The 22970-nt window shown below is 40.6% G+C and overlaps 3 protein-coding genes across 4 annotated transcripts in view; 2 read left to right on the top strand and 1 right to left on the bottom strand.

Annotated features, from left to right (window-relative positions):
• The window catches only part of LOC144643937 (N-acetylated-alpha-linked acidic dipeptidase 2-like), a 42147-nt gene extending 19649 nt beyond the window's left edge, over nucleotides 1–22498 (bottom strand). The window contains exon 1 of the mRNA XM_078503337.1: nucleotides 22413–22498. The gene's annotated coding sequence lies outside the window, so the exon portion shown is untranslated. The remainder of the gene's footprint in view (nucleotides 1–22412) is intronic.
• On the top strand, nucleotides 2374–7826 carry LOC144643933 (uncharacterized). Its single transcript, XM_078503331.1, has 3 exons — nucleotides 2374–2425; nucleotides 4359–5094; nucleotides 5854–7826. Exons 2-3 carry the CDS (start codon nucleotides 4383–4385, stop codon nucleotides 7626–7628), a joined length of 2487 nt encoding a protein of 828 aa, XP_078359457.1. The 5' UTR covers nucleotides 2374–2425; nucleotides 4359–4382; the 3' UTR covers nucleotides 7629–7826.
• Nucleotides 10381–18054, top strand: LOC144643934 (uncharacterized). Of its 2 annotated transcripts, XM_078503333.1 has the most exons (4): nucleotides 10381–10392; nucleotides 10424–10519; nucleotides 14527–15247; nucleotides 16057–18054. In XM_078503333.1, the coding sequence occupies exons 3-4, from the start codon at nucleotides 14542–14544 to the stop codon at nucleotides 17832–17834; spliced, it is 2484 nt and encodes an 827-aa protein (XP_078359459.1). In that variant the 5' UTR covers nucleotides 10381–10392; nucleotides 10424–10519; nucleotides 14527–14541; the 3' UTR covers nucleotides 17835–18054. The 2 variants fall into 2 exon arrangements, with proteins under 2 accessions (XP_078359459.1, XP_078359460.1); XM_078503334.1 differs by lacking the exons at nucleotides 10381–10392; nucleotides 10424–10519 and having other exon boundaries at nucleotides 13650–15247.
• Nucleotides 22499–22970: the final 472 nt, after the last annotated feature.

Here is a 22970-nt window from a genome sequence, read left to right as displayed (position 1 = left end):
AAAAATCAAGATTACACATATTTTTAATATTTTTAAGTAGTTTTAATTATATCCGTCAACTATTACTGTTAATTATATTAATTATATTCATATTTATACCCCTATCAATTTTAATTAGATAGTTTTTAACTTTATACTTTTTACAATTTTTATAATAACTATTAGGCCTTATTCGTATTCCCCGACGGCCCTGGGGCGAGAGCCTTCTAAACATGAATGCGAGGCTAATGCGGGGTACTTTGCTCGAAATTGCAAAGAAACGTATGGAAAATTGCGACTGGGTTGCCGAAAAACCTTAAAAATAATAAACACTTTGAGGATCTAGAGCTAGGAGGTGATCTGCAGGCTAGAGGGATACCAGTGTCAATCAGAAAAAAATAGAAGATCTGGTAGAACTGACCGAGAAGCCTAACAAATTTTCCTTGAAGTAGTCGAATCGGGGGAGTGCAAGTCAGTCATCGAGTCGCAAGGTAATGACCCCAATCTGTTAATATTTGTTTTGATTGTACATCCGACTTACCAGAGGCAATATACTTAACTTGGAGAGATTTGTATTGCTATTATTTTAAAAAAATAAGAATAAATGTCTGAGAGATGCTGCGTATTGACTACATATTTTGATCGGCATATGGACAAAAACAACTGAACGAAATGGCGCATTAATTATTTACAAATTCGTTTGCTGTTAAATGCTCTCACTGTTTAGTAAAAAGAATAGCTTTTAATTCCACTGAACTGATTTCTTTCACAGTTTGACTGCTATGTTTCTGTGCTGCTGCCAAAACGTCTTTAAAAGAACTAGTAAATTTAATTAATGTTCTCGCACGCCGGTACATGCAAACTGGCTAGAAAGACTTAAAATCACAAAATCTAAACTTCCAAATTCATTTTGCCCCTAAATCATCGAATGTTCGAATAAAAGATAATTTTCTTAGCTCAGTTAAGTGAGAATGTCGATAGTTTAATGATCATGAAATCAGTTTCATACATTGGCGCAAAAAGGTGGAATAATTTGCCCAATGCCTGGAGGGCTAAAGAAAGCTTAGCATCCTTCAATAGGGAACTGAAGGCCCTCAAAAATCTCGATATTGTAAATAGAAAATTGTAAATAGGCTAGTGCATGTAAATATTGTAAATATCTTTTATATTGTAAATAAGTTTAGTTAGTATTCGTATTTGTCTTAGTGTTATTTTTGTTATGATTATTTCTTAGGTAACTTAAACACGACCACATCAGCTATGCTGTAAATTTATCGTGTCTAAATAAAAGATATTATTATTATTATTATTATTATTATTTAATATTCTTTCACGAAAATGGTCTGAAACAGAACTGGATGTTTCAGATTAAAATCTCGCACGCACATCAAGATCGGCAAACTCACTAAATTACAAAGCAATTTACAAATTCGTTTTGAAGCTAACTACACACAATTTTTGATTAAAAGGCTAGATTTTCATTTGGCTCAAGTGATGCTGTTAATCGTTTCACGCTCATTTCATGCTCTTGCAGTGAAAAAAGTTATCACAGTGCTACAGTAGCTATTGTTTAAAAAAATAAACAACTGAGATTGTGTGCGTGATCAAATTTAATATAGCAAGTTCCCTCTTCTGAACCCCTTTCTTAAATAGCAATATAAATATCCTCAAGGAAAGTTTAATCCCTCACTTAAGTCGGATGTACACTGAAAATAAAAATAAGAGATTAGCTGGAAACATAACCTGGTGTTGAAGTTTACTTCGCAAGTACTGCTGACTCGAAACCGTTCCCGACGATTCAGTGTAAATTTGTTAGCCTTCTCGGTCAGTTCTACCAGATCTTCTAATTTTTTCTGATTGACACTGGTATCCCTCTAGCCTGCAGATCACCGACTAGCTCTAGATCCTCAAAGCGTTTATAATTTTTAAGGTTTTTCGGCAACCCAGTCGCAATTTTCCATATGTTTCTTTGCAATTTGTGCAAAGTACCCCGCATTAGCCTCGCATTCATGTTCAGAAGGCTCTCGTCCCAGGGCCGTCGGGGAATACGAATAAGGCCTATTAAAATCTCGCCTCCGGGGCGGGACTGAGCCCGCGGTGTTCGTCCCTAAAGTTGCTAAGCAACATGACGTAATTGTTCGCGCAATTGCTTTCCGGGCACGCGTGAGCGCTCGCGCTGGTTTTTGATTGGATGAAATAATTCGGAAACTTTTCGAGTGCTTCAACGAAGATTTGCCAAACTGGCACTTATTCTCCCGATTGTGTGGTACATTACTGAGGACAAAATGGCTTCCCGTCGTTTGTTTTGTCCCCAGTGACGGTCCCACAAGCGACTGCGAGATGAGACTTGCCCCAGTTTTCCTCTGAAGTGGTGAATGCATTGTTTCCTTTCACTGCTTTCTATTGTACGGTCGATGGACTTCCCGTTTGGGCGTGATAAATTCAGGTTTGTTTGTAGATTCAAATGCTTTATGCTGCAACACTTATCTTGCTTGTGCGCGGTGTGTACTGTAGGTGTTGTGTGTATATATCTATCGAGATTTCCCACAATCTCGAAAGTCCGAGTTTTAATACTCAACCTCGACCTATGGCGAATACGGCATATCCCAGTCTCGACTAATGACTGATGCTGGTTTATCAAATCTCGTATTAATGTATTCATTCAGTTCATTATTCTGTGAAGTACTATTATGACATTCATTGCAACGCTAGGTCTTCATATCATAAAGTACGTGCAGTTATGGTTTTGTATAATTATTTCACCCATTAATTTCACTTTTATTTGATTTCTCTGAACACAAGTTTGTTTTGTATCGACATTTCTGCTCATGCATATAATTAAATCTACTTGCAACGAACATCCCAAAGTGATCTATTTCATCTTTACCGTGTGAAGTGCCAAGATGTCAGTGCAGGCTCTATGCCCTAGCCTACTTTTATCTTTTTTCCTTTCTTATTTTAACGATTTACAAAGTATTTCTACGTTCATTACGTGTAAAATATATAATTTGCATGGATCTTCAGACAGTTTCGAAAGTTTATTTTTTTCGGTTTTGACATTTGATGATACCCTATAGTACCACTTGCCAATGAAAGACGAAGGTCTTTCGTCAATATATTGACCATTTACCTACGAAAATGTTCAGTATAATTATACTATAAAGAATGCAAAATATAACGCCGTTATGTCACAATATTCCAACATCCAGCTTCATCAAGTGTGGGGAAGTCTTATCTATCAAATTCAGTTTCCATCTACACCGTCACGGAGCAAACCTGCCAATCATACTCCGCAGTAGGAACGCTGAATAGGTGTACCTATAAAAGCTAGTTACGGAGTTTCAGCAAAATACTGAGAGATTAAACCGATGTGGTGCTAAAAACCAAAATAACGCAAATCTTTGACAATTACCCAGCGAAATCCAGCGGAATTTCGCCAGAAACTTAGGCTATGCTTACTCGGGACCGGTTCCAAACGAATCCGGTCCGAAAATCGGATCCGTTCTGGAACCGGTCCAGAACGGATCCAAAACTGGACCTGCTGTTTTGCAGGTCCAGTTTTGGATCCGTTCCGGACCGGTTCCAGAACGGTCTCATGTAACCGCCTGAATCGGTTCCAAACCGTTCCATGTAAACAGAAGCCGATCCGGTCCGGTCCCGTTCGGTACGGTTCATTGTAAACGTAGCCTTATAGCAGACAAGGGCCGACGAGGTCGTGGGCCGAGTGGGCTCAAATCAGACGACATTTCGCAAGATTTAGTAGGATAACTGTTTCATTATTCAACAAATTGTCAATGTAACGTTTTTGCATTTAGAAAAACTGCGGTTATGCAGCGCATTGTGAGATTTCGGACGAATCCTGGCTTGCTACGTATATCCCAGGATATATCACCTATCAGTTGATAAATGATCTGGCAAAATGACACCTAAAACGACTCAGGACGGCAAGGAAAATATGACACAAGACTCAGTCAACATTTTATCTTATAACTTTTTTTGAATCATTTAGAGTAAATTTTGTATTTTGTAGTAAATCGAAGCCGACGTAATGTTTATCTATATTTCTTCAATGCGCACCATTAAGACATGTGGTCTGCCTGGCTCACCCAGAGCAGGCTTTCTTCTCTGGGATTCGCAGACTAATCCATGCTCAAAAATAAATTCAGTGTAAACCAAATAAAAGTTTGCGACGCCAGCCTACATATCCCCCCTTTTTGTATCATTAGCTGCAACTTAAGGAAGTTATATTGTTTTTCTACAGCTTCTAAAAAAATATCTCAAAAACAACATTCTACTTGACCTTATGCCGTTGGTAGTGGTAACATTAAATCAACAACCCTAGGAAGCAAAAACTCTCAATTAATTTTTCATCCCATTAGACTTATCATCAGCAACTTGATCTAATGGCTGGTGCAGCACCAACAGCTTCCTCCACCAAGGAGACAACAAACTACGCTCGCTTGTGTCGTCTGCTGGTTGATGTCGGCACCCAGGCCCTCAGAGGCACATTCGATGACATCCATGCACCAAAAACCCTTCACACAGTTTTGGCTAGAAATAAAACAACCTTGCAATCACTCAGAGCAAGGAAAATTATTAATGCAACACAATGGGAAAAACTTTTCCCTGCCATCCCCAATTTGGTGTCTTCCAGGGAGTTTGACATCACTCTTTTGATGGTTCTTTTCCGAAACATATGTGGCTTACCTTCTCCAACAACTGGCTGGGACACACTTCCTGCTATTACAGACGTGAGTCGTGAAGCGGATATCGTTCGTGTGAAGTGTTTTAGAAACACTGTGTACGCTCACGCAGAGCACGCTTCGATTGATGACGCAACATTCAGCGCATACTGGCAAAAGATCTCAGGCGCATTGGTGAGACTGGGAGGAGTTCAGTACAGAGCAGCTATCGACAATCTGGAAACTGAGTGCATGGATCCTGAAATTGAGGATCACTACAAAGAACTTATAAGCCAATACTTGAAGGATGAAAAAGACATCAAACATGAACTGAAAGAGATCGGATCCGAGGTCAAAAACGTCAGGAAACTGCTCGATAACTTGCAATTGACAGCATCAAATGCGCCATCTACGAAAAAAACTGGTGATGAAGGTATAACTTGTATATATGACCGAAATTTGATTTTCTAGATTAGTTCAAGCATTTATGTTTATCTCAGGGTAGTCTATGTAGGAAACGCGATGACCAGTAGTAGTAATTGATATCCAGAAATCACTTTTTGTTCCTGAACACTTAGCCCTGAGCTTCATCGTACGATACAGTTCTTCTTTCTTTTCTGATAAACAAAATCCTAAACTAAAACTTTTCGTTGTTTATGGGTTTAGGCGGAAGTCGTATTTTTTTTTTATTCAGTGAGTGAGTGCAAGACATCTAACTTTCCCGGTGCTTCTTCGCACCCCGGAGTACAAATGGGTTCCGGCAGTGGATTGCTGGGGCTGATCTGGGGGGTGGGGGGGGGGGAAGGGAAAAGGGGAAAAGGGTTAAAAGGAGTGTTAAACTTGTCTGACTCCCCTCCGACCCCCATCTTGTTTAGGCAATCCCAAGTTCAACTCCTCGGCCACGCACAACTAACTGGTCAGCCCCCTCCCAGTTAGTAATCTTAGTACTAGTTAGGTAAGTTCTTTTTTTGTAAATGCTTGTTCTGTTTTTTAAAAACTAGATTTGTAACCAGGTGTCATAGTAAACAAAAAATGTGTTTGAAACAAACCAAAATCCGACGTTTCGGCAAATACACTAGTTTCTTCTGTTGGAGTAAGTTGTGAGATAATGCTGATAGCTAATGGTATATCCATGATAACATTCTCTCTTCATTATAATGAATGCTTTATTTTTTTTATTCCGCCTGAAAAGGTAAAAGCTCGAAGCTGGAAAAATCGTTGAATACCTCTATCATGTGTGGAGAGAAATATCACGAGAATGAGCCACTCGATTATTATTGTCAGAACTGCAAAGTTTGTATTTGTTACAAGTGTGGACAAACACGTCATACCCATCACACCAAGGTGGGTATCCAACAAGCCGCTGACCAACAAAAACTAAAGATGGTGGAGGTTCTTCAGGAAATGAAGGAAGAAATTGCTGAGCGTGAGATACAAATAGAGAAAATGACAGAATTGTTAAGGAAAAGCAGAGAAAAAATTGCCGAAGCACGAAACAAAGTACTGACAACTGTTGAAGAACTCACTCGAGTATTAAAGGAGCACGGGATTGCTATGGTAACTAAATTAGACATACTTGAAGAAGCAGAACAAAGACGTCACGCAATACAACAAGAACACTTTAAGCTGTCTGTCACGCAGTTGAAAGCATCTTCAGAAACTTGGGAAGCCATCTTAGAAAGAAACATAAACGTTGAAATTCTACAAGCGCAGCAAGATGTCACAGAACGACATAAAGGCCTACTACATTCAGAGAAAATTCACATTTACAAAGCACTGCACGTTAGGTACGAGACAAATGAAGAAGAAGTTCAGAGAGTACGACGAGCAGTTCCAGGTCACGTGGTTATTCGTGACACTGATCCTTTGCAATCAGTGGCGACAGGGAAAGGTCTGAAAGAGGCAGAAGTTGGACGAGAATCTAACTTTACAATTACAACGAAAGATTCAGAAGGAAGACCGTGTTGTAATGACGATGATCAGATCACAGTAAAAGTTCAGACCCCAACAGGAATGGAGCTTTGCTTCAAGATTGAAGACAAAGAAAACGGCGAGTATATCGTGTCTTATAGACCAGATTGTGATGGACACTACAACGTGGCAGTCGCAGTTAATGGTTACCCGCTGACTAGTAGTCCATGGAGTGTTCACGTGTCCCCACATCGGTACCAAACTGTAGCTTCTTTTGGGTCACGTGGGAAAGGACAAGGACAATTTGAAAATCCCTGCGATATTGCAGTAAGTGACAAGACAGGAAACGTTGCAGTGGCGGATGCTAAAAATAACAGAGTACAGCTTTTTAGTTCAGATGGTAGTTATTTAACAGAATTTAGTCAGAGGGGATCTGCTGAGAAACTAATTGAACCCATTTCAGTAACATTCACCAGGTCTGGTGACGTCATTATCATTGATTGTTGCGGAATGTATTATTTTGCCGAGAGTGGTCACTTCGTTGAAAACATCACTAACGAACACTTGAACAATCCAAGATTCTTGACAGTTGCTTGTGATGGCCGCTTGGTGGTGTCTGATTGGGGTAACAAGTCAATCAAGGTCCTCTCCTCTGACGGTAAAGAATTGATACAGTCGTTCAGTGCTCCAGATTGCAATGAGCCCCCGTTGTTCGTTGCTTACCACGAGGATACTTTCTTTGTGTCCTATGGCTTGGCTCATGTTGTCAAGGTGTTTGGTAACGATGGAGTGTTTCTGTATGATATTGGCAGCAAAGGGTCTGGTGACGGACAGTTGTGTTATCCAACTGGAATCGCCATTGACAAGTTCAATAACCTGATTGTTTGTGACTCTGGTAACAGCAGACTTCAGGTATTTGCACTGGATGGAAAGTTTGTCAACACGATAAAAGAACAGTTCACGGGACTTAAGTGTGCTGGGTCTGTTGCAGTGTCAACAACTGGACAGCTGTTTGTTACAGATTTTAGCGAAAACTGTGTTCATGTTTTGCAGTGAAGGTCAGAAATTCATTGTTTTAAGTGAAAATCGACTGTATTGTGAGAACAGTCATTTACGGTCATTCTTAAAAAACACTTTATTCATTTAGTTTTGGAAAGTACCCTGTAAGATTACGCACGCAAAAATCCGTGTTTCGTTCTAACAATTCAGTAGACATGATTAGACTACGAGTCAAAGGTTTTCCAGTTGACTATCGCTCCCAGAAAAATATTTTAAGGTCAACGATCGTGTACTATTTAACAATTTTTCCACGAGCGCGTGTTGCCGAGTTGGCTATAACGATCTCATATCCAACAAGCGCGAGTGGAATAATTGTTTTATTATAAACGCCCTTAGAATTGCAATATTTGAGTTACCATTTTGGTGGGCAATGGTATATCAGCTCATATACCATTGTCTGTCAACCAATCAAAACTCAGGAATTGCAATATATCATTGCTAGTTTTTTATAATAGCGAATAGACAACGATGGGAGAACCAGTCGGATGCGCGGATTTCCAATAGAACACGCTTAGTGTCTTAACTCGATGGAAAAAAGGAAAATCATGGCCAGTTTTTTACTGCCTAAAATTTTCAGTTCTAGTTTTTTCAGTATTCTAACAAAAATAAAATACCGGAATTCGGCAAAAGTATATTTTATTGAGCAAAGCGTGTACGTCCTGTTTCTCATTCTACCCTACTCTGTCTGTCTTAATTCATCAAATAAAACGTAAAAGAAAAAGTGGCTCGTTTAACCTAATGACTTCGTGGTAGGTTAGATCTGCGTCGAGCCTAGTGGCCCATACAGGCCAGAGCTTATCCGGGTTTCTGTAGCATGAAACGACTACTCCCCCCTGGATGGGATGCTAGTCCATCACCTGTGTGGAGAGAGGCACTTTGAGAGTAAAGTGTCTTAACCAAGAACACAACACAATGACCCCGGCCAGGCTCGAGCCCGGACCGCTCGATCCGGAGTCCAGTGCGCTCACCATTAGGCCACCATGCCTCCCCATGACTTCGTGGTGGGAATTTTAAATAGTGGTATCTGCAGAACCATTATATTGATTACACTGTAGTGCTTTGCACCGTAACAAAAACACCGTAACGTGCTTTGCACCCCCTTCCCCACTACCCTCAAATTGCAAAATAGGCAATTAACAAAAAATTGGCAAATTAAGTGCAGATCAAAGCGTTAAGTATTTAGAGAAGCTTTCTCCAGTACAATACATCTCTTATTAGAGTTTCAATGTTGTTCCAGAGCGGAGAGTAAAGTTTTTATGAGTCAAATGAGTCAGTGAGTCATGAGTCATGAGTCAATGAGTCAAATCTTAAACTAGAGTTATAAATTTAAAAATAGTGCTACCCTTACTAACAAATTAAAGCTAACCGCAAGCAAACCAGAGTGGAACTAATTAACCGCAAGCAAACCGGAGTGAAACTAACCGCAAGCAAACCGGAGTGGAACTAACGGCAAGCAAACGGGAGTGCAACTAACCGCAAGCAAACCAGAGTAGAATTTACCGTAAGCAATGTGAAGTGCTTGTAAGCTTACTTGTATAAAGGTAAACCATGGTTCAATAGATAATATCCTTCTTTGTGTAAAAATCAGCTTGACTCATTGACTCATGACTCATAGAATCATTTGACTCATAAAATAGGGGACCACTGACAAGTCCAGAGCGCTGATTCGTAACTCCCAGCCCCGGCCTCACGGAAAATGACTGATGTATATGCTTCCCCATAAGCCACTCCAGGAGCCCATTACTGGCCACTCATAAGTCCTTATAAAGCTGTTTTATCGGCAATTTTACGGCATATTAAACTGAAACGATGGTTATCTTATTTTCAAATTTAGCTTCGGATCAATCACTCGGTCAGGAGGTGCAAGCAGTGCAAGTAATCAGGATTCCACTACTTGTGTCAAGAGAGCATAAAATACTTCAAAACATAAATAAAATTCCTAAAACTATTAAGATAGAACTGTTTTCAGACTGAGTGCTGTTACAATAGGCATGTTGGATAATATGGCGGTTTTGGCAGAGAGAAATCTACAGTTTTCGGTCATTGGACTATAAATGAGGAACATAATCAGCAAAGGTACCATATTTTAACGTTGCGTGACGCAGATCACATGATGCTCAACTCTTGTGTGACCTTTGAAGCAAAGTTGATCACAGGCGGCCCAAGCTCACAATTAGAGGAGTTAAAATATTTAACATAATTGTCTTTTGTAACCGTACGCGAAACGTGACTCTCGACCGGCAGCATATGGAGGTGTTGTGTTACAACGGTTAATTCTCGTTTATAAAGGTTTGTATGGGAGAATACGCTTTCGAATTTATAGCTAAATATAATGAGATTTTGACAATAAAATCAACTTACCTCAATGTCCTGTCGTTATGTCTGTTGTTACCTCGGTTCTCAGGCCGATCCGAGGCGTTTTAAGCGAGTTATGCAATTTTTGGTTTCCACTGCTAAGAAGAAGTAGTGGAAACCAAAAATTGCATAACTCGCTTAAAACGCCTCGGATCGGCCTGAGAACCGAGGTAACAACAGACAAGTAACGACAGGACATTGAGGTAAGTTGATTTTATTGTCAAAATCGCATTATATTTAGCTATAAATTCGAAAGCGTATTCTCCCATACAAACCTTTATAAACGAGAACCGTTGTAACACAACACCTCCATATGCTGCCGGTCGAGAGTCACGTTTCGCGAACGGTTACAAAAGACAATTATGTTAAATATTTTAACTCCTCTAATTGTGAGCTTGGGCCGCCTGTGGCTTTCTAACCTTGTGTGACCTTAGAAGCAAAGTTGATCTTGTGATTCAACGAATCGACAACGAAGTAGCGGTCGCTCATCCCAGCGTTTCCTTCATTTGTTCACACGATTTGTGAGATTGCAGGTTAGTATCGCATTTGTAGTTTATGTGCTCCTTATTATCGATAACAACTTTGAGAAATCGCGTAACAGTTTTCCTCCTTGTTCTCAAATCGACATGTGGATGCCGAAAACAGATCGCATGATCGGCCCTTTCACGGTTTCGTAAACGGGTTGTTATAAATCGATCTAAATCGTAACTAAAGCCTGGTTTCCATATGATCGCAGACGATCGCAGTGGATCGCAGACGATCGCAAAATCACAGAAATTTACTGAACCGTGTGATCGCAAAGATCGAAGAGCGAACTGTTTCCATATGATCCCCCCCGCAAATGATCGCAGACGATTGCAGAAGTGTTGAATGATGGGATCGATTATCAATATTATGGGATAAGACGATCGCAAACGATCGCAAAAGTGTGTTTCCATATGATCGCAGATCGCAGAACCTACAATTCTGCGATCGTCTGCGATCCATTGCGATCGTCTGCGATCATATGGAAACCAGGCTTTAATCCCCTGGTGTTGCTGAAAATGCACCTTAATTAATTAATTAATGTGCTAGCGAAACATGAAAGTAGAGGGGATACGTAGTGTATCTCTGCCTTTTTAAATTTTATTCACGCTTGTATTTCGTGAAAGGATAAATATAATACCATGATATGGTAGGCATGATGTGACCTTACACGTCGGCTTCTATACATTCTATTTCTTCTGTGCAAATTTCAACAGTGATATTTAGCGATGATACTTATTTAAGGCCCACAAGCAGTGCCGATTTTGTTTTTCTATATCCAGAACCCGTGGCAACAAATATATAAATCAGGAATTTAAAGAAAAACACGCGACAGGGTTTGTTGGCGTGAATGCCATGAAGTCGTTTATTACTTCGGTCTTTTAAAGCGGGACTCAAATGCTAATCAACAAAACGAGCGATGCTCAGAATTGTTACAGAAAAATGTGATAATTTGGCAGGGTTGTCAGGTACAAGTTGGCAAGGTTGTCATCTCTAGAACTGTTCTAGAAAGCTTCAGACTAAGAGGTCACTTCCGTTCTTTCGGGAATTATTGTGTTACAGGGCTCCGTAATCTGAATTTACGACAAATCACATGCACCAAACTAACTTCCAAATTAGACAACTAGGGTCGCCTGTTGTATGTTATTGGCGTTATTTTTTTATTTGACATGATTGATTGATATTGAAATATGCTCAAGAAAAAGCGCAGGTTATCAGACATATCTGGTGGGGACAAGAAAACTAGGTTTCTGTACTTAGAAGTTAAACTAAGAAGTTTTGCGACGAAATTGCAATCAAGTTAATATATTCATTTTTTATTTATGAATAAATGTTACGCTTCGTTTGGATCACGGGACTTAACTGCAAACATTTAGCAGTTTATAAATGCTCCAGCGATAAGAAATGGCAAAACTTGAAACAAACCCAAAATTTGGTGCAATATTCTATTCGCGTGTTTTCCGAACAGTGCACAGGTTTTAAAGTATTGTCATTCATCGCAATCCTTTAAACGAACCAGTCGATTCGAGAAAGACAAATCGCCCGAGGTGTTCTTCAGTCCAGTGATCAAACCAATAGGAAGCTAAACTTGGTGCTTAAGTTTGATGTTATCTGGGTCAAAACAATATTTTCAAGTGTTATAACACAGTATGAGAGGATTTATCCAACCCATTAATTAATACGTTTGCCTAATGAATAGCAACAAGTCAGACAATTATTTGTTTAGTGCACACTTAAGTTAGTTTCGAAAATTGCGCTATGATATATGTTTAATATTTTCCATCAGTTGTCTTGGGCTGCAATTGGCCGCGCCACATCCCATCAAAGGTGCAGCAGACTAGCTATTAACCCCCGGACGTAAAAGCAAATTCAGACCCCCACCATTGGAAAAGCAGGCGCGTAGGAGGGGGGGGGGGGGGTTCGAGGGGTTCGAACGAACCCCCTTTGGAGGTCAATAATGGAGGACCGAAAACACAAACTGTTGATTTTCAGCTTTTAGCAAATAGTGGGGGAATGGAAAACAAACTTTGAGAGTTGCAGCTTTTAAATTACCCTGCACGAAAACGCTAAAAGTATCGGGAACGTATTAAATTGTTAGGAGAATGGATCTTAGTGCCCTAGTATTATATGTAGTCAAAATAATCCCATTGCTGAAAAAGTATTTCCTTAACAGGCGTCCGGGAGTTGATAAATGGAGTATCAATAAACAAAATGCGGGGATTACAATTTCGGGGGACCCAGGTGATACGTGCATTCATAGTTAGTACTAACTATGGTGTATTTAGTGCATATTGACGATTTTACGCCGCTTTTAGTACATTGAAGGTGGAGCCGGGGTGGGGACTTAACCTTTGCAGCACACGTCAAGCTTTTGTAAAACGTTTAGTGTACTAAGCCGGTATGTATGTATGAATGTATCAAGTTAACAAAACGCCGGAAATATTGTTGTTATGACTTAAAATACCTGTTATTTTACACTCCATCGAGTTTGACGTACACAATGCTGAAAATAGCATTTCCGGGCCTCTAGATTCAAAATATTCTGGGGGGACATGCCCCCAGATCCCCCTAGACGCTCGCGCTTTCGGCGCTCGTATTAAATAACCCCCCCTTAATAATTATTCCTGTCAATACGAACACCCTTACAAAAACTTCAGCTACGCGCCTGAAAAGGGGGGTTGGATGGAACCCCTCCCCAGGGTTTTCGTTGTATTAAGGGGCAGTGAGATTATTTTGCACTGAGTAGAACGCCCGTAGCGTACTCTTCAAGATGAGATATTTTTTTGTTGGATGTGACGTTATTAGGGCCGCCATCTTGGATTTCACCATTTTCTTAGAAAAGCAGAAAATAAAGGAAATTGACGCAAAATCAAGCCAGAATGCATATGGAATGTAAAAATAAACAAATCTTTCAATTCTGTTTCATAAAACTGGAAAAATAAAGAAAAATGTTAAAAATGACGATTTTTGGCAAGACCTGCATGTAATTATGACGTTGCCATGGAAACGTCAAATATCGTGGACACATGATTGACATATCAAGATTTGAGCAAAGGATGAATAAACAGCTATTGGAAGGTCTAAGAGGTTTAGAGTAAATTCTCTTCCCCCCCCCCCCCCCACGCCGAGGGTTAATTAAATTGTGTTAGACATTTCATTATCAACAAGTTATGGTATTTGGACAGGATACTGTATCGGAACATTTTTTGCTGTAGACGAGAATACCACATGATAAAACTCTCTAGGCGTAACGATAGGAAGCCCGAAACAAGTCTTACAGTCTATTAACAAACATTACAGGACTCTGAGCATTCTCTGACAACTTAAAATACAAGACAAGCACTACACTAGGAACGCGCGGAGGAGTTTGGGTCGAGTATATGAAAGCGAGGCGAGTGCGGCTTCACTTCGATTCTTGGAATGTCTCGTCAGCTAGAAAGTGATTCTTGGCTGTTGCTGTCTGCTATTGAAATCCCCGGTTTTGACAACTGCAGATATGGTCGTATGGATGCGAAGTCAACAGAAATCATGGAAAACCGCATCGATTTTCTCAAAAGCTGTACAAGCCCATGGACCAATTAATATTCGAGATGGCTTATTTTTGGATGGATTTTTGCGTTCAAGATCTGGGGAGCTTTTTTAGGGGGGAAGGCTTGTTTTCGGATGGATTATAAAAAAGGATCATTGTACCGCAGTAAGACTTGGGATGTATCTTAAAGTGGGGGCAAGCTCCCTGAATCTTGCCACTGGTGTAAAGCTTGTTTTTACCTTGTAAACTTACCTTATGAATACTAGGCTACATTTATTTTGAAGTAGGAAAAAGCTAGGCGTAATTCCTCCCTTCATACTCGCGATCGACACTGTTGATGTTAAGACAAGTCAAGCCAGTTTTGAACTCTTAGATTGTGTTAAAACGCGCACAATAAAAACAAGAAAACAGCCTTTGGCGGTCTTATGTTCCGCAGTTTTAACTATCGTTCCTAATCGTATGCTATTTCTGTTATTTTTCAACCAGTGACACGTTTTTCTAATGGCTTGTTCCTCACCAGCAACGTTATCCACCAAGGAGACAACAAACTACGCTCGCTTGTGTCGTCTGCTGGTTGATGTTGGTACTCAGGCCCTCAGAGGCACTTTCGATGCCATCCACCCACCAGCAAATCTTCACACAGTCTTAGCGGGAAATAAAACCACGTTGCAAACGCTCAGAACAAGGAAAATTATTAATCCAACACAATGGGGAAAGCTCTTTCCTGCTATCCCTAATTCGGTGTCTTCAAGAGACTTTGACATCACTCTTTTGATGGTTCTGTTGCGAAACATCTGTGGCTTACCTTCTCCAGCAACTGGCTGGGACACATTTCCTGCTTTAACAGACGTGAGTCGTGAAGCAGATATTGCCCGTGTCAAGTATTTTAGAAACACCGTGTACGCTCATGCCGAGCACGCTTCGGTTGATGACGCAACGTTTAACACATACTGGCAAGACATCCGGGATACTCTGGTGAGACTGGGAGGAGTTCAGTACAGAGCAGCTATCGACAATCTGGAAACTGAGTGCATGGATCCTGAAATTGAAGATCACTACAAAGAACTTCTAAGCCAATGGAAGAAGGATGAAGACAACGTAAAAGATCAGCTGAATGAAATTGGAAGCGAAATTAGAAACGTCAGGAAAAAGCTTGATGCCTTGACGGCATCAAGCTTCGCGTCCAGAAAGGAAATCGGCTTTGAAGGTTCGTTTGAAAGAAAATTAAATTATCCCCAGGGCCCGGCTGTACGAAGCGCGATTGACCACTTCTTGCCGTTGGCACAGATGTTTGTTTAAGTAATTAGTCCTTTACTTTTGGTATTGACCAATGCCAAAACCACAAACCATTAGCGTCATTAGCAGTGAAAACATTTCATTTCACAGTCCCATCTGTGAACTTAGAATTTGCTCTGAGTTCTTTCTCTCGAGACATCAATTCATTATTATTTAAACATTTCTATACAATGGAAATTAGAATCTCGGTTAATTTGTAACCCTGAGTTGGATTGTTCGAAAGCCGTTTCACACTAACCCAGGATTAAAAGTTGATCGAGGGTTCAATTTCTCTTGTATAAAGGTGTTTAATTGTTTATGTTTTGTGAAGTTTGAAATAAGTCGACATCAAAACTGGAGGACAGAACATAAAAACAGAACCTCACTGAAATGTCAAAAGACTTAATCCTACTTTGAACAACAGGCCCAGGATTAGCGAAAATTGTCTTTCTAACAACCCGGCCAGTTGTTTTAGTTGGTTTACTCTCAAATGGAAAGAGGCATTACTGTTTAAACTTTAAATTTGTTCTCTACTTACATCCCGTAGGATCACCCTATTAAGGTCGCCATTACCCTGGAGGTCGGTCCCTCCAGGGAAAATAATGACATAAGCCCAAGGGGAAGGATGGGGTTCTTTCTTTTGCAGGAAATGTATCTTTACGAATTTTGTTGAGGTTGGAGTGTACTTTGAATAATTTTTGATGAATTTCAGTAAGATATCTCGTTTTCCATCTCTGAAAGGTTTCAAGTTAGAAGAGCTGGAGAGGATGAACCGACCTATCATGTGTGGTGAAGAATATCACGAACATGAACAACTTGAATATTACTGCCGAGAATGCCAAATCTGTATTTGCAACAAGTGTGCACTCATAACGCATCATCGTCACACCATAGTGAAAACACAACTTGCCGCTGATGAAAGCAAGGTCCTAATGGAAGAGTTTCTCCAGAATGTAAAAACACAGATCGACGACTTTGAAAAACAGATGAGAAAGGGAACTGAGTTTTTGAAAAGCACGAGAGAAGACATCGCTTTAGCCCGCAAAAATGCGCGTACAACTGCTGAGCAAGTGATTCGAGTTGTAAAGGAACATGAAATGGCCATCATGGCCGAGTTAGATGCCCTTGATGACGAACAACAAAGAAGTCACGCAATGCAGCAAGAACAGTTCCGGTTGCTTGTCACGCAGTTAAAAAGTAACGTGGAATACTGTGAAGCCATCCTGAAAAGAAACAACAGTCTTGAAATTCTACAGAAACAACAGAGTGCTGTTGAACGTTGTCAAAGACTTCTGAATGTTGAAAAAATGAATATTTACAGACCATGGCATGTCAGTTACGTGACAAATGAAGGAGCTATTCAAACTGTACTGCAGACACTTCCGGGTCAGGTAATTGTTAGTTTTACAAATTCTTTGCAATCAGTGGCAGAAGGCAAAGCTTTCGAAGGAGGGGACGTTGGCAGAGAAACCGATTTTGCCATCGTAACAAAAGATTTCGAGGGGAGAATGTGCTATTACAAGAACGACCAAGTGGCAGTTACGGTAAAGACTCCGTTGGGGGAAGATCTAGAAAAGACGATCGAAAACAAGCAAGATGGCAGATATATTGTGCATTTCACACCAAATTGCCCTGGGCAGCATCACGTGATCATGGCTGTTAACGGCCAGCCGCTGACTGGTAGTCCCTGGAGTGTTCAGGTGTCTGCACACCAGTACAAACATGTGTATCAATTTGGCTCAGGTGGGACAGGACGGGGACAGTTTGACGATCCATTTGACATTGCAGTGTGTAACAAAACAGGGAACATTGCGGTTGCAGACTGTCAAAATAACAGAGTTCAACTGTTCACATCCGATGGCAATTTCTTGAGAGAATTTGGTCACAAGGGAGATGGCTCCGAGAGACTTAACGAGCCGTTCTCAGTAGCATTCACCAGGTCTGGTGAAATCGTTGTTGTCCATTCCGGTACCATTTCGGTGTTCACCGAAAGTTGTCAGTTTATAAAGCATATCACCAATGACCGGTTGAAGTCTCCGTGGGCGTTATCTATTGCACGTAATGATTGCATGATTGTGTGTGACAGTGGCGACAAAGCAGTAAAGGTCCTCTCCCCCGACGGTGCAGAAGTGTTACAGTCCTTCAGTGCTCCAGACTGTGATGAGTCCCCTTGGTTCGCTGTTTTTCACCAAGACATGTTTTTTGTGTCCTATGATGGAGTTCATTGCGTAAAGGCGTTCAGTAAGGAAGGTTTGTTTCTCTATGATATTGGTAGTGAGGGACCTCGTGCTAGGCAGTTAAAGGGTCCTTTTGGATTTGCTGTTGACAGGTTTAACAACCTGATCGTTTGTGACTATGACAACCAAAGACTACGAGCGTTTACACTGGATGGAGAGTTTGTCAACGAAGTTGGGCAACAGCTCACTAAACATGTGGTACCTTGGTCTGTTGCCATCTCAAAGAACGGACAATTACTTGTCACTGATCCAGCTGACAACTGCGTTCATGTTTTTGAATGAAATCTGTTGAAAGATTGGTTAAACTCAAATATGATCTAAAATTATGTCTATCTGCATTTCATGATGCTTTGAAAAAAAAAACGAAATCAAGACCAATCCAGTTGGTTTCTTTGTGTAATAAATGGAACGTGTAATTTCTAACAGGGTTCTAGTTACAATGGCAGTTGCGTGTATCTCAAATTTACAGTGTACACATTGGTTTCAATTTGCTTTAACTGAATAAACAAATAATTATGTGCAACTGTATTATTCTTCACGAAGGCTATTTAACTCAAAGAATTTCCACAACCATTATCAAAGTGGCATTTAAGCATATCTTCTACACTTTCCTGTACCTTTAGCTTTTCACTGGCAGCAAGGCAAATTTTACGGCGATTTAGCCCTCGGACGCACAAGGGGTGGAGTGAGTGCCACCCCTCCCGTGAGGTTTTTTCACTTTGACAACTGGTTGGTGACGGTTCCTGACGTTGCCATCCAATGGTGTTTTGACGTGCTGGTTTACCAAAAATTCCAATTCTTAGATGTTGCATTTGGGGCTATGATCATGTCAAAAATAACCGGAATCCCCCTTTCTTTCGGATGGGTTCTTTAAAAATTACAAGGGAAAGAAATGAAGAAAATTGACGCACCCCCATGCTATATCGAAGGTTTTATGTACGTTGCCGGCATAAACGATCGTTCAGTACATTACAATAAAGACAAACTTGAGCGAGGGTCTGGCTTGCTCTGATGATCACCCATTACAGTCGCAATTGCACTTTCTCTCAGGGTCTTTGGAAAAGTATCTAATTTAGATTATACTTTTTTTCTTGGCAGCTTTAGTAGGACTCGCCCTTATGTGCGTGATAAATACAATGACCATTTTTCAATAAGTAGTGCGGGCATTTACGCGGTCAGTTAGTTGTTAAACGGTTGTACAAGACGCAGCTTGTGATGTCGTTATATAAAACCGTGATCCACTGTCTTAATTGTGGGCCAAAATTAAACACCTCTAGGCATTGAATCGAAGGCTTTCTCAAAATCAAGAAAAACTACCTGGGCTGCCATGTTTTTTTTTCAGTAAAGCAAAAAGGCGTTATATCTGAAACGATTTTTATACTGTCACCACTACATCTATTTTTTCGTTTGGGCTGGGAAATGGGGAGATGTGAAAAGAAAGCGCGCGGAGCCTGGGGACCGAAGGAGCCTCTGCGGAGGAGAGAGACACTGGAAAATTTCGTGCGTGAGTTGTTTAACGTCCCCTGCCGACTATAACAGTGAAGATGCAGGAGGCGTAGCCTACGGTCCGAGAAGACTAGGAAATCTAACCATTTGTAGATGTCATTGCAAAGGCAGCACATTGTCTTCAGTTATTTTAAGACCCTGAGTGTTGGTCCGTTCTGCGGCTCCAAGACCTCCTGCATTGTAGTTGGCGCTCTACCAACTGAGCTAACCAGTCGGCGGTTAAAAACCACATCGAAATGCCAGGGAAGGCATTCCATTAACACCCCCCCCCCCCTCCCTCTCAGTGGGACGTGGTGTATTTTCCTCGTGGTGTGTTCTCTCTCTCTCTGTGCATGACTAATGCACAGCTGATGTGAAAGGGATTGAATAGACCTCTTTAGCTTCGTTTGTTTGTTGTCCCATTGTAGACCACGTGATGTTGCCCTTCAGAATTATCTCTTTCAAACTCAAACAAATTCACGTGAAAATGACTGAATACTATTCAGCTAGTCAAAGGGACAATTCTCATGATCTACAATGGGCAATTCATATACGTAGCTAAAGAGGACTATTAAATAACCGATCATAGGTATGCACATTGTGTGAAGTATACTACCACATGCAAAAGGCATTGTTAGCGGTTTTCTTTCAAGTGTTGTGGTGTTTGAATGATAATCGAATCTGTAGCCTGAAGGGGTGCTATTATAAAAGTTACTGAAGCGTGATTTTACTTTACCGCCGATCGCCGGAGAAGCACTACAACACTACAATATCTCTCTTTAAAGAAAAGCGAAAACACAAAAGTCGTACATGAAATCTCAACCTATAGGTTTATCAGCTAATACTATCCCACAGACCAGGCTCTCGTACACGAAACGAAGTGAGGTGAAGAACTAAGTCTTTCGCATCAGCAGCCAAGCATAGAACGAGACAAAAATAGACTCAAACTTTTAAGCATAATTATCAAGTATAAGTAGTAGATTGGGGGGAAATCGAACATAATGTTCACACGAGCGGCGTTTTCGTTTGTTTACGCCGGGGCATGGATATATAGACAAATACTAAAAGAATTTCTCTCTGGTATTTGAAGGTAAGTTTTGAGATCTATCAGTATGTTGGCAAGTCGATCAAGTGCAGTTGTTCACTGAATGAGTCACGAGTAATTATTCGGAGATGATTTCTCGCTGATTCCTACCCATGGTCATGTTGATTGGCCTAGAAGTCTACGTTATAGTTTTTTTACAAACAGGTTTTCTTCAAAAAATTAAATTTGTTAAAGGTGGCTCCGTGTACGGCTTTAAGGCAAATGGAAAGATTTGTCAACCAAGAACGAGTGATCGATCTTCAAGACCACTGTCACGAGAACAGTCAAGACAGTCGAGACTCTCTGTCGATTTTTGCTCCTAAGCGACCACTTTTCCAAAATACCGAACTTTTCTCAGCGATTCACTAAAGTCTAAAAATCTAGCGATTGTCGCTATCTGATTTCAACTAGTTCTTGTCTAATAAAGTTAGGTATGTATTTGATAGACTGTGACCAATGAAATGGCGTTGTGAATATTTAATAACGTTCAGTTCGCATTTATAGCTTACCTCTTCAAAGTATGGCTGGAACAAATATATATTGCCGTCCTTAGTGCATGAGAAAATAAAGTTTCTACCATAAATGATAACCACTAAATGTTTGAATCTCAATTTATCCACTGAGTTCACCTTCGTGCTTCTTATTATTTATTAATAAAAAAAACAATTAAATCAAATCACTGCGATTAATTTACCTCCACTTCGTAAAGTAAAGATAACGCCCGAAAACGGCACAAATATCTCACGATATTTGTATTGTGGGAGACTTTTTTTTTACCAATCGCCAAATATTGAGAAGGAAATAATCTTAAAACAATTTTCTTATTAGTCCGAATTTAACATGACCCCTAACATGTAGCGAGTAAATCGAGAGTATCGCTGTATGTTTTTCCGGCAATTCATTGTATTTTGACTCGCGCTGAAGGAGCTCCAAAGTACTGCAAGGCAATTTAACATGTAGATATATGCAGCGATAAAACACATAGCAAATTTCTAACGGGATATATTCACTGCAAGATGGGACCTTTACTTCAACTGTAAGGTTTCAATGAATTCGACTTTACCGTGCCGTGAGAATCGAGTCATGCATCAGTGGTACGCTAGCAAGTCAGAATTAACATATGCGCTTTGTTCAGACTATAAAGATGATTAATTCCTCATTATTTACATGTAGTCAGAGAGAACAGCCCACTCGCAGTCACGAATAAAACATAGGAATTAGGGTAATAAGAACAAAAACGACAGAAGTTCAAATCAGTAGGTCGACGAAGTTTTACTGATAGTCAAAGGGCTTAACTAAAGCAAGACGGAAAACAATCACAATCATGTTAGTTGAAAAAAGCAATCACGTTACATCAGTTTGATTTGATAGAAGATTATTACGTAAAGCTAAGCATGTCAAAGATAGGGAGAGGGGCCTGCCTAACCAGAGGTAAAAAGGGCAGGTAGCCACATTTACAAATATATTAATTCAAGTTTAGGTCGGTACACACACACGCAACACAGAACACACGGTGACCAATAAGTCATGAAATACTATGCCAGGATGTTATGGAATAAATAGAAGAATGTACAGCAAATAAACTTTATCTCCAGTTTTGTTTTAATTAAACAGAGCAATGTCACGTAAAAGTTACAAAAAGTTGGCGAGTGATGAAGACGACAATGATGATGACGATAAAGAGAATACTCACCCAGCGACAACTGCAAACTTTCTCTCCATTCTCACGTTTTGGTGGATGAACGGTCTTTTCAAAACAGGAAGCCAGCGTCCCTTGAAGCAATCTGACTTCTTACCTCTTCACCACAAAGACAGGACACGAGAATTGACTGAACGGCTTTGGAAAACATGGAATAGCCATGTGCAAGAATGCAACAAGTCGGAGGGAAGGCAACCTAAACTTTGGAAATGTGTTTCGAAGACTGTTTCCTGGCAAGAACATATTTTCCCTTTCTGTGGGTTATTAGTGGACTCTTCATGTCGCGTTATTCAGCCCCTATTGCTTGGATTAATAATACATTTTTTAACATCAAACGATAATCGCAGTCTCATCATATACACTAGTGCCATATTGCTGGTTTTATGTTGCATACCTGAACTCTATACGCATTGTATAGCGTATAAATATGACATCATTGGTATGAGGCTGTCTAGCGCCCTAAAAGGAATTATCTATCTCAAGGTAGGTAATCGACTAAAAACAAAAACAAAAAAGAAATTGGATGGTTAAGGCAATCAGACATAAAGAGTAATTGCATAAATATTTCGTGTCCACAGGGCCGTAACCAGACCTTTGCCATAGACGAGGCAAGATCTTGCTATGGGGTTCTGGGGGCATGCCCTCCAGAAAATTTTGGAATCTAGAAGCTATGAATCTCAGTTCAGAGACATTTTTCATGAGGTATTTCTTGAGAAAAATCAACCTTGTTCAACTGGGGATTTTTTTCCCAACAAAACATATCTTGATTTTAATTTTGGGTAAAAATTAAGATGAGGCAAGTGCCTCGTCTTGCCTCTTGCTAGTTACGGCCCTGGTCCAGCTTCAGAGCAAGCACAAAGTCAAAGCAACAGTGTAGCCCGGGGGGGGGGGGTACTCCCTCCGGGGCTCCGCCGGGGCCCGCTTCGGTTTGGGTGGTTTCACGGTTGTTGGGGTGGTCTGTCATTGGCTGGGCCTTTTTCGCCGCATTTGGCTGTTTGTGCGTTTGCAGCGTGCTCGTCCACGCCAGTCTCAGGTGGGGTCCTCAGGTTAGCTGTCTGTGGGGGGGGCGGGCGGCCTCCCCGTCTGCCCCCCCCCCCCGGGCAGTGTAGATTACTTTCCGGCTAAAATAGCTCATAATTGTTCTTTGTAC

This window comes from Oculina patagonica, chromosome 2 (genome assembly GCF_052425735.1).
Source record: "Oculina patagonica isolate OP01 chromosome 2, crgOcupat, whole genome shotgun sequence".
Lineage (NCBI taxonomy): Eukaryota > Metazoa > Cnidaria > Anthozoa > Scleractinia > Oculinidae > Oculina > Oculina patagonica.
This window is presented reverse-complemented; position numbering and strand designations above follow the sequence as displayed.